Source organism: Branchiostoma belcheri, unplaced genomic scaffold (assembly GCF_001625305.1).
Source record: "Branchiostoma belcheri isolate BF01 breed outbred unplaced genomic scaffold, Haploidv18h27 scaffold45, whole genome shotgun sequence".
Classification (NCBI taxonomy): domain Eukaryota; kingdom Metazoa; phylum Chordata; class Leptocardii; order Amphioxiformes; family Branchiostomatidae; genus Branchiostoma; species Branchiostoma belcheri.
In genome coordinates, this window is record NW_017804076.1 from 202,718 (window position 1) to 221,794 (window position 19,077).

General features: G+C 40.1%; 1 protein-coding gene across 1 annotated transcript; it reads right to left on the reverse strand.

Moving 5' to 3' along the window:
• Nucleotides 1–9,301: 9,301 nt before the first annotated feature.
• LOC109478732 lies at nt 9,302–17,713 on the reverse strand. The gene is made up of 6 exons (XM_019780450.1): nt 17,648–17,713; nt 16,642–16,746; nt 14,390–14,575; nt 11,065–11,172; nt 9,718–9,802; nt 9,302–9,405 (listed from the first exon to the last, which is right to left on the reverse strand). Exons 1-5 carry the CDS (start codon nt 17,693–17,695, stop codon nt 9,758–9,760), a joined length of 492 nt encoding a protein of 163 aa, XP_019636009.1. The 5' UTR covers nt 17,696–17,713; the 3' UTR covers nt 9,302–9,405; nt 9,718–9,757.
• Between the last annotated feature and the right edge of the window lie 1,364 nt (nt 17,714–19,077).

A 19,077-nucleotide genomic window follows, 5' to 3' on the forward strand; every position in this document is an offset into this window, starting at 1 on the left:
AGTTCTACTCGGTACCCCGTAACACAGGTGAGTGGTAATACCATTCAGGTGGTAATACAATTCAGGTGATACCATTCAGGTGGTTGAGGTGGCCTAATGGCCGTGTTACGTGGCGACCACTAAGTAAAAAAAAATTAACCCAATTCTGCAGAATTCTGTACAGAATTAGTCTCCTTCGCAGAAGGATTCGCGCTCCGAATCCTTCTCTCCGCGGCAAAAACTCAATCGGCAGCAAATCGTCCCTCGCGGCGGCATGCATATTACTCGCGTCGCTCACAGAAAAAAACAATAATTCTTAGACCTCATACCTCGCCTCCACCCCGCACATCTGTTTTCCCTGCTATTGTTTTTCTCTGTTTTCCCGGAAGTTCTGCTGCAGTACCAAGGTCAGACACCAGGAAGCCCATATTTGACCTTGACCTTTGTCTTCCAAAGACCTACCAGCATACCAAATATCATCACAATCCATAAAGGCGTTCTGAAGTTATGCTGACTACAAATGTGCGTATACACACACACAAACACACATACACACACACACACACAGACGCGCCAAAAACAATACCTCCATTTTCATGGAGGTAATAAAATAACGCCAGTCGACGCCCAACAAGACTGCGATGCGAAGGGGGCTTGGCTAAAAGGGTCCTTGATGGCTGCTACATATTTCTTACATCATTTTTTTTTTACCTATAGTTTACGATATTAGCCCATCTAGATGTAAGGTTGCTGAGATATGGGAATTAGTCCGGAATTAAACTGGAAGCTGTTTCACATTTGAACTATCATGGGGCAGTCTACAATGTAGAATCGATTGTAGATTCACAGTTAGTTATTTAGTCATCATGGTGACACTGACTTCTCTAATTCATGACTGCCCCGTGCGTTTGCCGACATCTCTTCGCAGCCCCTTAAAAGAGAGGACATTGCCCTTAAATGTAACATCTGCAGTTAAGTGTTTACAACCCACCGCTATTATCTGCCGCCTGAACATTCGAACGGTGGAATTATTTGCTCGTTTTCACCACGCTTACCATGACAACTAATGGACCCTGTTTTCCCGGGTTTTCTAGAGTAGTGCGCTGTGAAGTATGTGAAAGCCCATTACTTTTCTTATTCCTAACAGCTTTCGTAAAGGCCAGGATGACGTCCTACCATCTTGTGTAAACAATTAGGTACAATCAGTCAGTGGTATCCAGTCCATAGTGGTTGGGGTATAGTAGTTGGGGCACTCGGCAGGCTGTGTCTTCGGGGCTCCAATAGTTTCCCCCCGTCCAGTACAACAGGCCGCCCGGTAGTGTTACGGTAGTATAGTAAGAGTTTGGCACGCCTGGAGTTGTTGGGCCTAATCCACAAACTCCTGCCGTTAAAAACCTACCGGGGGAACCTAGCTCAGGGGGGCGGGGAAGAGCTCCTGCAGCCCCGAAGGAAACCCGCCCAACCACGCTAGACTGGGTACCAGGTTAATAAGGTTGTTTTTCCTTCCTACGCAGACTTCTAGGGGCCGAGGTAGCGTTTGTTTCTGTGAGTTGCTAGCGCTAATCCCCAAGCAGATCCTTCGGTGGTCGCAAAAGACAGTATCAAATTGGCCAGGCAGTATCCACCAAAGGCTGGCCAATGGATACTGTCCGGCTAATATTATTGATACTGCCTGGCCAATTTGACACTGTCTTTTGCTGCCAACGAAATATCTGCTTGGACATAAGCTATATCGCCGAATGGTCGATGAAATACTAATATCAGTAATATAACCATAACCATTTTGAGATAAAAAAAATTAAAACGTACGAAAAGGAACATTTCAACTGCAAATGTAAGACAGAATCGTGAAAAATTGTAAAGATATTTGTGAAAAAAAAAAGAAGTCTAATCCCAAAACCCCAATCCTATTGGGGTTAGGTTAGGTTTGGTCTTAACCCTCCTACCCTTTGCCTCAGGTATACTGGAAACCCCCAAGTAGTGTCGGAGTCATGTATTTGAAAGGATCATGTAGATGGCGTGACACCAGGTACATAGAACTGTATCCGCGAAGGTAGCTGTAAGGCGGGACGCCTTTTATCCTCATTGGAATGGTTCTTCAAAGAAACTCTTACACTTAATAACCAATGACAAACAACAGAACGATCAAGGCCCTACCTTTCAGTAAAACATTTTACAGACTGGCGTCTCCCAAGTAGTTTGCCAAGTTTCATTCCACAAAGTTGCATTCTACAACTACCAGAGGGTTTGCCATGTCGATTCTTAGTCACCTAGAAGACTTTGGACATGTGGTAAGGTAGTTTAGGTCGTAGGGCATGTCATCAGCTAGTTGTGTGTGGCCGTTTTTCCCAATTAATCACCGACAGGAACATGCAATTTTTGGCAGTCGTGCTGGATTTTTGAGGGTGGCGGTCATGCCTATGTTACTCTCCAAGCAGATGTTGTGGGGGAAAGATTGTTAGATTTTAATATATGGCCGTTTTTTTTTTGTCGCTACCCCCACCAACAGTGGCCGGCGACCTTCAGTGGCTAATGGACACTGTCTTGAAAAAGGGATCTGCTTGGTGATTAGCCTAGTACGTGAACCCGAGACCTAACTCCGATTCTGGAATTCGTTCTGTAAGAATTAGGAGAGTAGAAACAGAAAGACACTCCTGGGCCGGGGATCGAACCCACGCCAAACCCGGGCCCCAACGCTCTATTAACCGCTCCGGATTCCCTCTATACGTATATAACCATTCGGCTAAAAGGTCTAAACCCATCAACGGATCATTTGGTAGCGCATATACCCCCTCCCCACTGTTACATTTGCATAACCGCATTCCTCTACAGCAAAGGATTTGCCAATTTTGTGATTTAGCTAAAATTGAGTGACTGTCATTTTGTAGTTAATTGTACATTATAAAGACAGGAGAGGGATTCCCTCTATACTTATATAATAGATAAGTTCCCCAGCTTTAGATTTTTAGATCAAGCAGAAAAATTTGTATGTAACATTCTAGTTAATAAAACATCAAGTGCTACTAATATACATTTGTACTAATAAAACATCAAGTGCTACTAAATATACAATCGATGCAAGTAGGGCTTACATGTATCATGAGTTTGGGTATTTTTTTCTAATGAAAAAAATATTACTTCATTCGGTGATTCGATAAATGTGAATAAACTGTAAAATATCATATATTTATGGTATTCCAAGACAGTGAAATTCAACTTCAATTTGCTTTGGACAAAATGGACGGAATCGCAAATTGAAAGCATTTTTTGGACAGTCGCGTATTAGCCTAACCTGTAATTTTAGCCTAATTAACACATGTGCCGCTGCTATCCAATTGGCTATTATTAAAGCAGTATGAAAGAGGAATGCTCTAGATATGATGTCCTACGTGATAATCTATTCAAATATCTCACTTCAAATACGACAGATTTCAATAGACTTGTTGCTACAGATAGATTTGATTATATATTTAAATGCAACAGCGAACACAATGCAAAAATAGGTAAATACATAAAAGACTGTTTTGTTATTAGAAAGAATACTGATTTGCTGTCACATGTACCCATAGATAACTCCGCCTGATTGTAAAGCCTAAGCTAACTTTTGATTATTTCTTTTCTATATATAAGTTGTTAAGTTTTATTCTATACATGTACCTATCTATTTTACTATGCTACTTATTGTTACCTACTAGTATTTGCCATACAATGTACCCTGTACAATTGTCGTGCAATAAAGTTCTTCTATGAAGCGCTAACGGCAATACCGGATGATAAGAGCAAAATACATCTTCGGTGCCAGCTTTAGTGTTATTTGATCCTTCAATGCAAAAGGTTTTGCACAACATATTCACCGTACGGTGTAGTCGAACGCCAAATTGCCACCACAGCACCAAAATAAGCATCAATTTACTGTAAGTTAAGAGTTGCCGTTTTCTACTGAAAACCGGTCGAATTCCGTCTCATCGTTGTCATCTTCCCACCGCTACGAATGATATCTTATGCTTATAATTATTTGTGATAATTACTATATTAATGTTTGTCACACCGTTTCTTTATACAGATATATATCTACCAACTATGCTTATCTTCAGATCATAAAAGGCATTAAGAGGCTGCACAATATAAGAAGAACTCACCTCACGCAGTACCTCGGTATCTGTCACTCCGTACCTTACTGCGTTACTTAACCTAATAGTGATGCCACACGACAACTTGTTCCAAGGACAATATACAACTCCCCATCTTGGCAAGGTCACTTGAGGGACAGTGCTTCTCACTCAAGCACAGAGAACATTAACCTTCAACAAGGCCAGAGGCGACTATTTCCTTAGGCGTTACATGCGGCGCAATGACAACCAACCAGGAGTCTTCTTCTTAGCATGCCAAATACACCACTAAGCAAGTAAATTTTATGCATGACATCCTCCTCAGACTCCAAATCTAATGCGATAGGGCGAAAAGAAAACAAGGCGGGCCAGATGAATCCAAGATTCCTAGTTTTTTCAAATTTTGACATCATCAACATTGTTAAACAAGGAATGATACCTATATTGGCTAACGTTGCTAACTATTGCAACATCCATTGCCACTGAAAAATAAAACTTTTCAAACATTGTACAAATGGTTTTGATTTAGTGCTACATCACCTATAAAAGGAATAAAATACATCACTGCATCAACTTGAGTAAATGACAAAATATGATAAAAAAAGAGCCTTCTCTTGTCTCCTCTCTTCATACCCACGTTCCGGCATGGCAACAGACATCTTTGCCCATTTTCATCAACAAATTTTTTTCCAAATCAGGCCAAAATGAATGCGCACGCTGATGTCATCCATAAAAATTACTTGCTGTGGCCTAATAACGCACTCAGGACTTGGCAGAGACGCATTAACAGCTCCGGAAATGTACCCTGTCATCTTAATTTCCTGCCAATTCACCAACACACTTGTTGGTCTAATTTTGTGCTATAACTAGTGATGTGTTTTCTAAAACCTTTATTTAACCTTCGATAGTATACCATCCTTTGGTCTTTATCTTTAAGTCTCGACCAGACTCTAGCAGGTTGGTGGAAAATAGTAAAATTTGGCTAAGGCCACACCGTCTTAATTTTAGGGATGACGATGTGAAGACGCGGGCGAATAAAAAAAAAGAATTCAGCCAAAAATAAAAATGCTACTAAACCACAGGAATACAAAGCTAGTATTGTGAACTTGCGGCAGTACATAGAGACGTATACGACAAGCCGGCACATGCTGGCTTTTGTCGGAATTTATGAATCGACACGGTACCTATATGTACTGAGTTCTTGAGTCATGGAGCTTTGGTGTCACCGGTGCCATCCTCCAGGGTTGTCGCTAACTATCATGGACTACCCAGGCCTAGAGCCAGGCCAGACAATGCGCGCATGGATGTCATCCATAAAAATTAAGTCGGTGTGGCCTAAATAATCTGAATAAATGCCACTTGTTGAACATTTTTCAGCAACACATTGGGGTCTGGTAGAGACCATATGAACTGGTTAACTGCGAGTATATGAATCTTAAATAGGCCGTGAAGTATCCTTATAACCTCCGTGAACAGAGGTATTGTTTTCGACTTGCCAATAATCTTATCATTTTTAAATTTTGAGAACATCTACCAACATAGCAAATATCATAAAGATCCATCCACAACTTCTCGATCTATGCTGTTCAAAGATACAGACATAAGTCACACATGGGCAGAAAAACATAGCCTTCTCGATGAGGGTAATAATGTACAGTGTATTATGTAAATGGCATGAACAACTAAGTTTTACCAAGGCAAAGTTTCCATGTGTTTTGTCACACCTTTGCTATGAGATAGTAGCCTGGGTGCCATCCGTTTTGTAACAAGGCTCCTAACTGGCTACCCCGAAAAATGGGTCGTGTGGCGTAGCGGTAGCGCGTTCGGCTCAGGGCCAAGAGGTCCCGGGTTCAAATCCTGACCATGTCACCGATCTTGTGTCCTTCGGAAAGGCACTTTACACGACTTTCCTCACTTCACTCGGGTGTAAATGTGTACCTAGCTTCGGTTAGGGACGTCCCTCGGATAAGACGTTAAATGGAGGTCTGTGTTCGGGGAAAGCCACACCCCGCGAACCCACCACACTTATCGAAACCAAAGAACAACAGTGGAAAGAAGATGTTTACCTCGGATGCAACAGATCCACAAGCAAGGACGCTTTGCTGCAGATGTTGGGGTGGTTGCCCGTGAAAGAGAGGATTCAACAGAAAGACCTTTTGACTTTTCGCAAAATGATGGAGAACAGACAGCCCGTTTCCCTGTATAAACAGATCACGTTTCAGTCACATGGATACCAAACCAGATCAACAAAGTCACAAACTATCCGTCTCCCCAAACCTAGAACAAATGCTCAGAGAAAACGCTTTTTGCATCGGATGTCACACACCTGGAACACTATGAAATTGTAGAGGCATGGAACAATGTGCAACAACTTTTGGAGAAATGTAAAATAGGTATTTTAGGTATATGGTGGTCATGTAAGCTAGCTTTGTTCTGTCACTTGGTGTTTTTGTGGAGTTTCTGTACATGTTTATGTCTGTATAAGTTATTTTATGTGTGTCAGGTGTATATGTTAATTGACCACAGGAAGAATAGCTGCTGCTAGCAATATGAATTGTTAAGCTAATTGTGGATCTAAATAAACCAACCAACCAACCTACAGATGCGTAAAGCTGTGGAATGCACTACCAAATGAGGTTAAGGCTGTATCCGATGAGAGGCGGTTGAAGAGGTTGATCGAGCAATTGTATATGTATGCAACTTAATGGTTTTTAATTATGATGATAGTTGTTATATTGAATTTTTTTAGTAATGGTAATATTAGTTTTATACTTAGCCGAAAATTTGCTCATTCAATGATTATAGCAATAATTAGTACCTTGTCTGACATGTGACCTCAACGTGTATGCAAATTTGTAGTCATAATACTCATATGTGTATATTTGTACTGTGTGTGTAATGTGTAATGAGCCCTGGAAGATTAGCCCTAATGGGGTTAGGGCTAAAGGGTATCGTAATAAACTGAAAAGAGTAGAGGACCTTCCAGTCCTTCCAAACCTTACAGTCCGGTCTTACGCAGCTTGTACTTTACATGTACAAAACTGGTGTGTTTCGCCTAAAGGCGGTTTACTGGTTATGCGAAACAAATTAAACAAGAGTTCCGAGATCTCATACCTCCATGAAATATGGGCTTGCTTTGTCATCATTATTTATGCAAATAACCTCTACATTAACATAATATATGCATAGCAATGCAAACCTTACAAAATGTTACGAGGTATAAAATTCCCAGCATTCACCAATAAGGATTCACAGAATTTTCACATTTGCATTATGCAAATTAGGTCATCATTTGCATAATTGGTATCTGTTGATGTTCCGCCTGCCACAGATTAAATAGATTACAGGTATAGCAGTACCATTATATGAAACACTGTAATTATAGAATTTCCTCATTAATCATGCAAATTAAGTCTTCATTTGCATAATTTGCATTTAATCATGTACAACTGTCTCTCAGGTACCTACACACCAAAAATGATGAAAATACGTTATTCCAATCTGGACCTATTGGCTTTGAAAGTTTTTACCAGAAACTAACCTGCAGTTCCAGAACAAGCTGCTAGGGGGACCAAACTTACGCCACTTATTCCTGACAGGATAAGCTATCTGTCACCAAAAAGTCAAGACCATAGCTTGTTCAGGACAAAAGATACAAAAACCGGAAGTTCTGCTGCAGTACCAAGGTCATCCACCAGGAGGCCCATACTTGACCTTGACCTTTGTCTTTCCAAGACTTACCATCATACAAAATATCATCACAATCCATAAAGGCGTTCTGAAGTTATGCTGACTACAAAGTTGTGGAAACACAGACAGACAGACAGACAGACAGACACACACACAGACAGACATACAGACATACAGACAGACACGCCAAAAACAATACCTCCATTTTTCATGGAGGTAACAAATACAAAAGGAGCCCCGTTACAAAACGAATGGCTTATTTCATCTGCATTACTAGATGACCTACTTATAGGTGCTTCACCTTTCTAATTATTTTGAATATTCATGCCCTGAGAGCTGTGGAGTGTCACATTTGACACATGTTTATTCCCCTACCTCTCATCCTTCCAACTGTTTTCGACATCTAAGGCCACAGCAAGCTGCGTTTTACAAGACCCTTCTTTTAGAATAATTTTAACTCGCTTAAGTGTCGCAGCTGCAAAAATTACAATTTATAGATCTAAGTTTATCTTAAAGATTGTATATACAATTGTAGATGACAAATTTAAAAAAAGGACAAAATATTGCGCAATTCCATTATCATGATTTGGAAGTGTAGAAGGTACTAGTAGTTATTACAATTTAAGGCATTTGTAGATTTAATATGTTTTTAATGAGCGTACCGTGCGAGTTTTATGTGCAACCCTCATAATTCAGCTGTGAGGTTTGAGTTCTCAATTAACACTAAACAAACAACATACAAGTAAATTTTATGGATGACATCCTCTGCAGACTCTAAACTAATGTGATAGGGCTGAAAAAAACAAGGCGGGCTAAAAAAACAAGACTCCTACATTTTGACATCATAAGCTTTATTTAACAAGAAATATCATATAAACACATATCTTAGAAAGACTTAAATGTGGCCTAAAATGTGGTCAATGAAAAAAAAAGGAACCTTTACAAAACTTGTCCGTTTTAGTGTATGGACAACAAAATACAGTCAAACTTGCCCAAGTGACCACCTCTATAGGCTGGCCATCTGGCCATAATGACCGCTTTTTCTCTGTCCCGATAAGGAACTTGCCTAAACTGAGTGTCCAATGAGACAGCGACTGACACGATTTGGGCCTACACATGGCCAAAAGCTCTGTTACAACCGCATCATTTGCAAGCATAAAGTAAAGTGAAGTGATATCCAGCCCACTGAAGAGTTAATCTACCACTGGAGAAGAGAAGACAGACGCTATGTACAGTATTTACAGGTACATTGTACCAGGGAAATTCTCCTAGCGCTTTTCGACGAGCACAATGAACAGTGGACCACAGCTTAACATCCCGTCCCGAGGACTGCCAACCTTTCCAGTAGTGACAACAGCCGGGACTCGAACTCCCAACCTCTTGGTCCAGAGGCAGGATTGCTAACCACTGGACTACATACTAGTGTGTGGCCAAAAATGTCATCGAATCAGAAGAGGCTCCGCCAAGCATGCAACAGTTGATTTAGCTCATTAAATAACAATCATCACCAGTAAGATAGAATATGTGTGGATCCAGTCATTTTGTTAAAGAGACCAAGAGAGTGTACTGAAGCTACAACGGCTAAGTTGTGATGGAGCTTTGTGAATACAGCATCATATCTCTGCATCTGTAAGAGAAAATGTAATACATTTGATGACAAAAAAAAAGATTCAATTCCAACTAAAATTGTTCTAGTTACAGAATCTGTATCTGTATAGCCGGTATAACCGCCTTTTGTTTTGGTGTAACATATATGCAAGCTTTGCGGGCACGCGGCGCGGTGGCAGCTAGCTATGTTACACTGAACGGCAATGTAATGTGATGTTTCGCATTGTTTTTTCTAGAACCCATGCAGTTTTTTAATCTTTCTGTCCTTTAGACGGGCACATTTTAAATTTGGTCAGATGATCACATTTTACAAGACTTGAAGTAAACCTACCTGGTTCAGCATTAAAACTGTTCATGTGATGACCATACACTCAGGGAGGAGGCTGGTCATCACAGCCTGTATCTGTTTTGGCTACCTGCAGAAAGTTTAAGAAAGAATACATGTACAGAACAAGCATTGAGAAATCATTCGTGTTGTTAGTCAACGTAGTACATAGCTAAGTAAAAGTCTGTCCCAACACAAAGTTAGCACATAGAATTTCCAACTGTCCTACTGCAGTTGTTGACTTGTCGAGCTCAAAACAAGTAAAAGATAGATGAAAAGTCTTTTGGGATAGAATTGTGGTTAATATAGTTGAGTAATGTTAGTTCCCACTTCTACAACATAGCCATCACACATCCTAAAACTGGAAAATATAGTTCAGTCATACATCTGATTCACAATGAATTAAACTTGGCAAATAGACGTTCTGGCCTTGCAGATCATGGAAAACAGCAAAATCTTTATTTGTCTCTGTATCTGTACAGCCGGTATAACACACCAGCTCCACAGGCATGCGGCACAGGGACAGCTGGCTACATTACACTGAACGACTTGTTACTTGTAACCCCTGAACATCTAACTCTAAAAACTGTTTAAAGCTATGATAATGCCCCTACTGTACTTCGTGACAGCAAGTTCCACTCTGCAATAGTTCTAGGAAATAATTGATTTTTTAACACCTCAATCCTTGGTTGATAACTCTGGTACTTGAAGGCATGACTATTTCTTGTTCTTTTCTAAGCTGGTATGGCGTGGTCACATTTCAACATCGTTCATCATATGATTTTGATGTCGTAGACTTTGCAAGAAAACTGTGACATACAATATAACCAGCCAACGAAAAGGATACAAGACAACACTTTCTGTAGGCTTTGTACGACAAAATCACATTCCAATCTGAGATTCACAACTACCAAACACACTCAACCAGAACAAACACAATCAGACTACCAATACAAAATCCAACTCTCAGAAAAGGTGTTTTCTGTACAGAATGTCACATTATTGTGGAACACGGGCGACAACTAGCAAAAGTATTGAACTGTAAATAGTGTATTTAAGGAATTTTGTTAAGTTTGCAACATATTTGTAATGTTTTTGTACATTCCTCTTCAATTGTAATACATGCATGTATATATGAATGTACTGTCAGTATATGTGTAGACCACAGGAAGAATAGCCTCTTATGAGGCTAATTGTGGATCTAAATAAAATCTTAAAGCAAGACAGCTGAGTTTTGTTACAACACAGGTAACATGCATGGCTATTCCAATTGCAAGAATGTACTTTGTTCTTACGATTGTGAGACAATCGCACAACGTATGTGATCACACCCTTATATATATATGGACCAACCTGTAAAGGTACACCTCCTACCGCACCCTCCTCCTCTTCTTCTCCTTCTTCTTTTCTTCTCTCAATCTCTCCTTCCTGTACATTTTCCTGTTCCTCTGTTCTGTCATCCTATTTGTGTAATATAAAATTCAGAAATCAGGTATCAAGAAGCATTAACAGTGACCTAATGAAGTTATACAAAAATACAAAAGTAGTGAACATTTTTTGTTAAATCCTAGACCTGGTTATAGCAACAATAATGTACCTATGAAATCTGTACTATATTATATATTTAGTGAAAAGAAAGTTTATTCCAAGCGTTGATCAAATTATTTCTTCCAGTTAACATGATACGGTGCTTGATGTGATTTAATTTGATTTGATTTATTGAAATTGCAACAGTGCAAGTGGGACACAGGCAGCTGTTGCTGGTGTTGTATCCCACACATAGAAACAAATACAGGACAGACATGTACTTATTTTCACTTAAGTGGGGAAAGTCATGTAAAGTGCCTTCCCCAAGAACACAAGATCGGTGACATGTCATGACTCGAACCCGGGACCTCTTGGTTCCGAGTTGAGCACTCTGCCGTTGCGCCACACGACCCCAAAAAGTGGTCATATACTAAATATAGTGCTTGTCAACATTTCCTACAAAAACAGCCATGTTCTAGTAGTTGTTCTTCCATAAATATGTGTAACAGTCTCAAGAACTAATTCTTATCCACGCACAATTCTATTTGAGCTTCAATAAAATGCTAGCTTTCGAGCTCATACCTTCCCATGGCTAAGCAAGGTATTCTACAAAAACAGCCATGTCCTAGTAGCTGTTCTTACATAAATGTGTTTAACAGCCTCAAGCACTTTCTTAACCACGCACAATTCTATTTCAGCTTCAATAAAATGCTAGCTTTCGAGTTTAGATGTTATCGGAGCAAGGTATCGCCCAAGGATCAACGAGTTTGAAAACATGTTTTTCTATCACGCAGTTTTATTTAGAACCTGTTGTCAGGGGGTTTTCTAAACAGGGAAATAAGGGCACTGCTCCCTCATGTAATCAGCCAGCTCCCTCATATCAATTCTCACATTGAACCCTAAGTAGCTACTTACACACCATTCAGTCTTTCTCAAATTTTGTCAAAATGATCTTTTTCTAGTAAAGCTGTGTAAGCTGTGGCGTTGGCTGGTGAAGTGGTAGAGCATTCGACTGTGAACCGGGAGACCCGGGTTCGATTCCGAGTCGTACTCGGGGCATGTCTGAACATGCGCCCCGACGTTGTGCCCTTGGGAAAGACACTTTACACGAATTTGCTCACTCCACCCAGGTGTGAATGGGTACCTGACTTCGGTTGGGGAAAGTCGTATTGAGGTTACCTGGCGCCGAATGGCTGCCGTATAGACCCTTACGACTTTTTGTGGAACAAATATGTGTATCATGTATTACTTGTTGTGATTTGTATTGATTATTATGTGATACCCTGCATCAATTCAGCCGTATAAAGGCTGCGACTGCACGGGTACTGTTTGGACAATAAAAACCATTTATTATTATTATTATTATTATTATTATTAGAAACAATACAATAATACATTCTAGCAGTACAAACTGTGTTACTCTCATTTCAAAAATCCCCCTCGGTCACTTCGCTCCCTCGCCATGCTTGCGATCTGCTCTCTCATGCTAAATTTTTCTAGAAAAACCAGTGTTGTCATCAAATACTGTTGTACTGTAGAAGCCTCTTTATTAACAGTCTTCAAACAGCTGTTCCTGTCAAATATGAATATTTAAGGTTTTTTGGTATAATTCAGTCATGGCTTGAAATATGGGTGCATATGCACGTTTGTGCACGTAAAATTGGAGCTTTGCACCTAAGTTTTGACTACAGGTACACCTACATGCATAAATGTAGGATTGCACACTTACTATAACTGTATGATACAACATTTACTTGTCATTGAAGTGTTAGAAAAATGATAAATCCTGGCAGGGCTCGAAATTCATTTTTGGGAATAGGTGCACTGGTGCACCCAAACTAATAAATTAGGTGCACAAAAACATTTTTTGGGTGCACCATACAAAACAAAATCTCATTACAGATCTCACTGCTCCTATTCTGAGCTTGAATCTGAAATGGGAGCTAACTTCGAAATTTTCAACAAGTACTACAACAAAGATTTCATTATTTTTCTTAGACTTAGGTGCTAAGAATATCCTACATACTATTATAATTTGATATGTGCAAAATACCTACAAAAATATTTGGGTGCACCAGTGCACCCACAGAAAAAAATTGGGTGCAAAGCTCCAACTTTGGGTGCACTAGGGTGCACATGCACCCAGTATTTCGAGCCCTGTCTGTAGAATGTCAAGCTCCAGAGATAGGCAGTTATGTATGTAACTAGGTTAGATACATGTAGGTTTTGCTTGTCCTTGGTTTGGATGGGCCTTGAGTGTTGTTGTTAAGTGGGTAAGCTATACATATGGAACACAAGATTGAGATGTCACAGGTTTGATCCTTCGGATTTCCTGGCTAGTCGTTGAAAGGTACTTTACACAACAATTTTGCTCACCCAGGCATATACCTGATTTCAGTTGGGGAGGTACATTTTGTAAATGGCGATGAAAGGAGAAAGATGGGATTTGTTTTCAAATATTGTGCCCTAGATACAGTGAATAATCTACCAGTACCAGGGCTCAAAACAGGTGCAATGGTGCACCCAATTTTTTTTAAATTGACCCCGAATTTCTTGTCTACACTGCAATTATAGTGCACTTGGAGTGAACATAAGCAAAATAAAGTTCACTTCAACTTGAAGTCATACATGCTTCCCCCCCCAAAAAAACAGTTGGGACAGTTCATCTTCACTTCGGGACAATCAAAATTTATTTTTGGGACAGTGTTGGGACAATAGGAAGAAAAGTTAATTTCGAGGCCTGCAGGTGCTTTACCAACCTTTTCAGGGACTCAGAAGTGAATGTGTGACAGGGGCTTTACCGACCTGTTCAGGGCCTGCTGCAGCTGTCTGCAGCTGCTGGAGCATCTGACAAGCCTCCATAAGTTTTACTGACCTGTTCAGGGCCTGTTGCAGCTGCTGATTGCTGAAGCATCTGACAAGCCTCCATAAGTTTTACTGACATGTTCAGGGCCTGTTGCAGCTGTCTGCTGCTGCTGCAGCATCTGACAGGCCTCCTTGAGTTTTACTGACCTTTTCAGGGCCCGATGCAGCTGTCTGCAGCTGCTGGAGCATCTGACAGGCCTCCATGAGTTTTACTGACCGTTTCAGGACCCGTTGCAGCTGTCTGCAGCTGCTGAAGCATCTGACAGGTCTTCATAAGTTTACTGACCTTTTCCGGGCCTGTTGCAGCTGTCTGCAGCTGCTGAAGCATCTGACAGGCCTCCATGAGTTTGGACTGGAAGAACAGTGACATCTCTTCCTGCATCTTCCTGACCTCCTCAGTTTCCCTCACCAGAGACGAGTACTCCTTCTTCACCTCACCTAACCTCTGCACCAAGACTTCTTGAGGAACATCCTGAAGATTAGTTCACACCAATTTAATTTCTTGGTTAATGGATTTTTCTAGAAAAAAAAATGGAGCGGGCGGGCGGGCGAAAAAATAAAAATAAAAACAGGCCTAGACATCCTATTATGGCCCAAAATGGTACGATAGGAGCCATGAAGTCAACACACCAGGCTGGTTCAAAATTTCAACAATGAATTTTGAACTTTTAATGATCATACCACTGCATTGAAAGATGGAATAACTGTAACAACTAGGAAGAAAAGGACTGTTTTCAACTGTTCAGGGCAAAATATGAGCATTTTGCAGTTGATTCTGAATTTTTTTTTCTTTGCAAATCAGAAAAAATGAAGCGAATCCGTTAACCAAGAAATTAAATTGGTGTGGCCTTAGGCAATGGTAGAAATACTTTTTTTCAGTGTTCCGTAATATTATTGCAGAATGTCAACATATTGTTCTGCAATATCTTTGGAAATACTTTCTACAAATACACACTTTAAAGTCCGGACCTAAAGCAATGGCATATACAAAATTGCATGTTGGCAAACATTTTACATGCTATTTGAAAAATACATGCAAAATCACTTATTCAATGATAAAATCAGATTTTTTTCAGTCTGCAAAATTGAAGGTTGCCTAATTTTTCTTCCTGCAATATTGAAAATTTCTCTGCAAAATGCAGACTGCAAGTGGGTATTTCTAACACTTTTAGGCAGAGGGAATTCAATAGAATTTGAAGATTTTAGACTTCTGGGAAGTATTTTGGGTCTTCTTTGACCTTTAACTTTAAGTTCCCATGTTTCCTGTGTTGTGATCTTTTGACTTCCTGCCATTCTGCCTGTCAATCTCCCCCACCCTCATACTCTCCACCTACTCTCAACAAAGTAGAACCTTAATCAAAGACACTTATATTTTCAACGTCAATGTTGGAAATCAGTTGTGCAACATTTCATCACTCAGGTGTCAGATCATGGAGCTAGAAACGGTCAATCAGCTTGAAAAATTCATGTCCCTTGCAGGGGTCCATCCGAAAAAAGGCTAGGCAGTTTTTTCTAGGGTCGGTTGGGAAACAGGAAACACAATTTTTTTTTTCCTAGTCCTAATGTAACCCCACATTCTGACTTACTCAATAGTGTTAAAATAAGTCAGAACTAGAAAGTCACTAGAGCTGATTTCAAACAGCACCAATGTCTCAAGTTTCAAAAGCACATCAAAATAAAACTGCTTCAAAGCAAAGGAAATGGACTCAGGGCCTACTGCCTTCTGTTGGCTGGCAACATGAAAAAAACATCAAAATATGCCAAGGGGCAAACAGACATGTACACCTCCTTTGAACTATATAAATAATTACACCTCTTCGGCTCTTCTGAGTGCAAAGATCTCAAGAAAAGGTACTAGCACTAGTAACTAACTAACATAAAGGTGACATACTATATCACATTGCCTTCAAACTAAAGCCGCACCAATTTAATTTGTTGTTTCTCAGATTCACCTGTCCTTTTTTTTTCTGATTTACAAAAAAAAAAAAAAAAAGATTTCAGGTTCTGAATAAACTAAAAAATGATCAATGAAAGACATATTTTGGCCCCAACGGTTGAAGAAAGACCATTTTCTTCCTACATGTAGTTGTTAAAGTTTTTCTAAGTAATAATGCAACTTTGTTTCATTAAAAGTTCAAGATTTGTTGTTTTAATTATAAGCCAGTCTGGTATGTTGACCTCATGGCTTATATCGTAACATTTCCGGCCTTCATGGGGTGCCTTGGCCTTTTTTTATTTATTTTTTATTTCGCCCTGTCGCTTCATATTTTTTCTTAAAAAATCAGAGAAACAAGAAATTAGATTGGTGTGGCCTTATGAATCATATCACAAATTCACAGTTAATTTAAGCTTTGGTGGATATGGCAAAAATTCTTGTCTCTCCTGTCTACTTTTCTTTCTTTTTTTTAAATTCTGTTATACCCCAATTAAAAATGTATACTGCGAAAATTCATGCGTGCAGATATCATCCACATAATCCAATCATCACGGCCTTATTTGAACAAACAAACAAACAAACAAACACATTCTCAGCCATACTTTATCCAGTGCTGTTGCCTGCTCTTGTCCTTCAGACTTCTCCAGAGCAAAGTCGGTCTCCAGTTGATGGGTGACACGTTCAATGTCATCTTCCGTCTTCTGGAACTGGAAACATAACACAAGATGAACATAATTGATTTGACTTAGGCCACATCGTCTTAATTTTATGGATGACATCCTCTGAAGACCCCCAAACTAGTGCGCGCGGGCAAATAAAATAAAAATCCCACCAAAAATAAAAATGCTACTAAACCACAGGAATACAAAGGCAAAGCTGGTATTGTGAATTTGCGGCAGAACATAGCAACATATACAACAAGCCGGCACATGCTGGCTTTTTGCGGATTTATGAATCGACACTGTAGGTATGTACTGAGGTCTTGAGTCATGGAGCTTTGGTAGCCTGGGTGCCATCCTCCAGAGTTACCACTGACTCCATACTGTCGCTATATACATGTGTAGCAAGCTACCATGGACTATCCAGGCAAGAGCCTCGGATGACGTGATCTTTTTTTTTTTTTTTGAGGACAGACAAAAATCAATGCGCGTGCGGATGTCATCCATAAAATTAAGTTGGTGAGGCCTCATTGAAATTGTAACAGTACAATACACGTGGAACAATGGCAGCTGTTGCTGGTGTTGTGTCCCACACATAGATAACACGTTACAGGACAGGGCAATGCTCATTTTCACTTGAGTTAAGTGAGGAAAGTCGTGTTAAGTGCCTTTCCCAAGGGCACAAGACCGGTAGATGTTTTGTTAGCAATTTCCACCCTTCCCTGCACACTTTTCTTCATAAGTAAAAGTAACATTCGCGTGAAAAAAAATTATTTTTCCACTTGCTGAAACGCCCCCCTCCCCAGAAGCCTGTATAACACCGCCAAATCTACAACATTCCCTCGCGAAATCCTGACTTGAATATTTATATACAGCAGGAGGTAAACATATTGGATTGGACACAATAGCAACATCTTCCCTGTAGCCGTAAAAGTTGTTATTTGCCCACCATTTCTTCCAACTTGCTAACACTTTCGTCCGTATCAAGACCCGCCATTTTGTTTGAAAAGGATAACTAGCGTGCGATTCGTGGCACACCGATTCGCATCGACCAAGTCCTGTCCTTGGTGCTACAACTCCTTCCAATGACCAATACCATGCACGCTAGGCGATAACGGTTGAGATTTGAACTCTAACGGCCTTCTACAGCAGAGGCGATGTCACTAACTGCCAGACCATAAAAGTTCTGCTGTTCATTTCAGCTTTCCTTAGACTGACAGAAAATTAGAAACTTAATTTCTAAACTTTTCATAACCAATTTTCATATCTCTTCATGGTACTTTCGACTTCCTCTCAAATGTAGGTGGCTGTATGACTATATAGAGTTGGTTTATCGAAGGCTACAAGGTATAAGAATTTCTCTGTACTATTCCATTACTATTCAAATACCTAAAAAAATGGGAAAATTTACATACAAGGAATCGAAAATAATACTTCTTTCGCTATCATACAAAACGCAATCTACGATAAATTTGTTCCTCGACCTGTACTTTGCATAAACTACAAAATTGCGGCAAAAGCTCGTATAACGTTACATGTGAAATTTCAGCCTTTGACAGGAGTGAGAAATAAGTACATGATATATACCTGGCTTGGTAAAAAGCCATAAAAGGATTTAACGTGATGTCTTGGTCGACGAACGAACGCAAAGGACATAGACCATCCCTCAACAGAGACGGGAGGCGCCACAGACTTTCTGCAACCTATGATCCACGGCTCACGGAGTCACGTGTGTTACCTGTGTGACGTCACGGAAGAGGTGGATTGCTCATTCCTTTACAGTTCAAACTTGTTTCATAATGAATTTTTCCAACACATAGGAACTTTCAAGAACATTGTACCTAAACCTCCGACAATATGAGCCAATAAAATTGGTGTTTGATGATGTAAAAGGACCGGCGCCCGAGTCCAACTCCCACGCTCGCACGTCAGACGGTTTATCAAAGAAACTACGAAGTTTTGCTTGTGAGTGGGTGTTTGGGCCTGCTAGTCACTTTTATCGTTCGGCCGCCGTGCAACTACGCACCAGAGACATTATTTTGTCCTGCAAAATTCCGTTGTCTTGGAGATCCTTGTCAGCGGTTGGTTCTAGCTGTGACACCCTGCTTGAAAACTCATCAAAGTACATCAAATGCTTTTTATATCGTCTCTTATATGATGATTGGTTATAGAGTACTAGTAATCAGTTTTCAGGTATTTCTCTTTCTCTAATCATCGCCTCGGACCAGAACGGTAATTCGTGATTTACCCGGCCTTTTCAATTAACAATATTGAAATATTGAAATATTGAAATACCTTTATTGTACATTCATGCCACGACGGGCTAGGTACAGGTCAAGATATGACAGACACATAACAAACGTATATAGAAAATTGAAG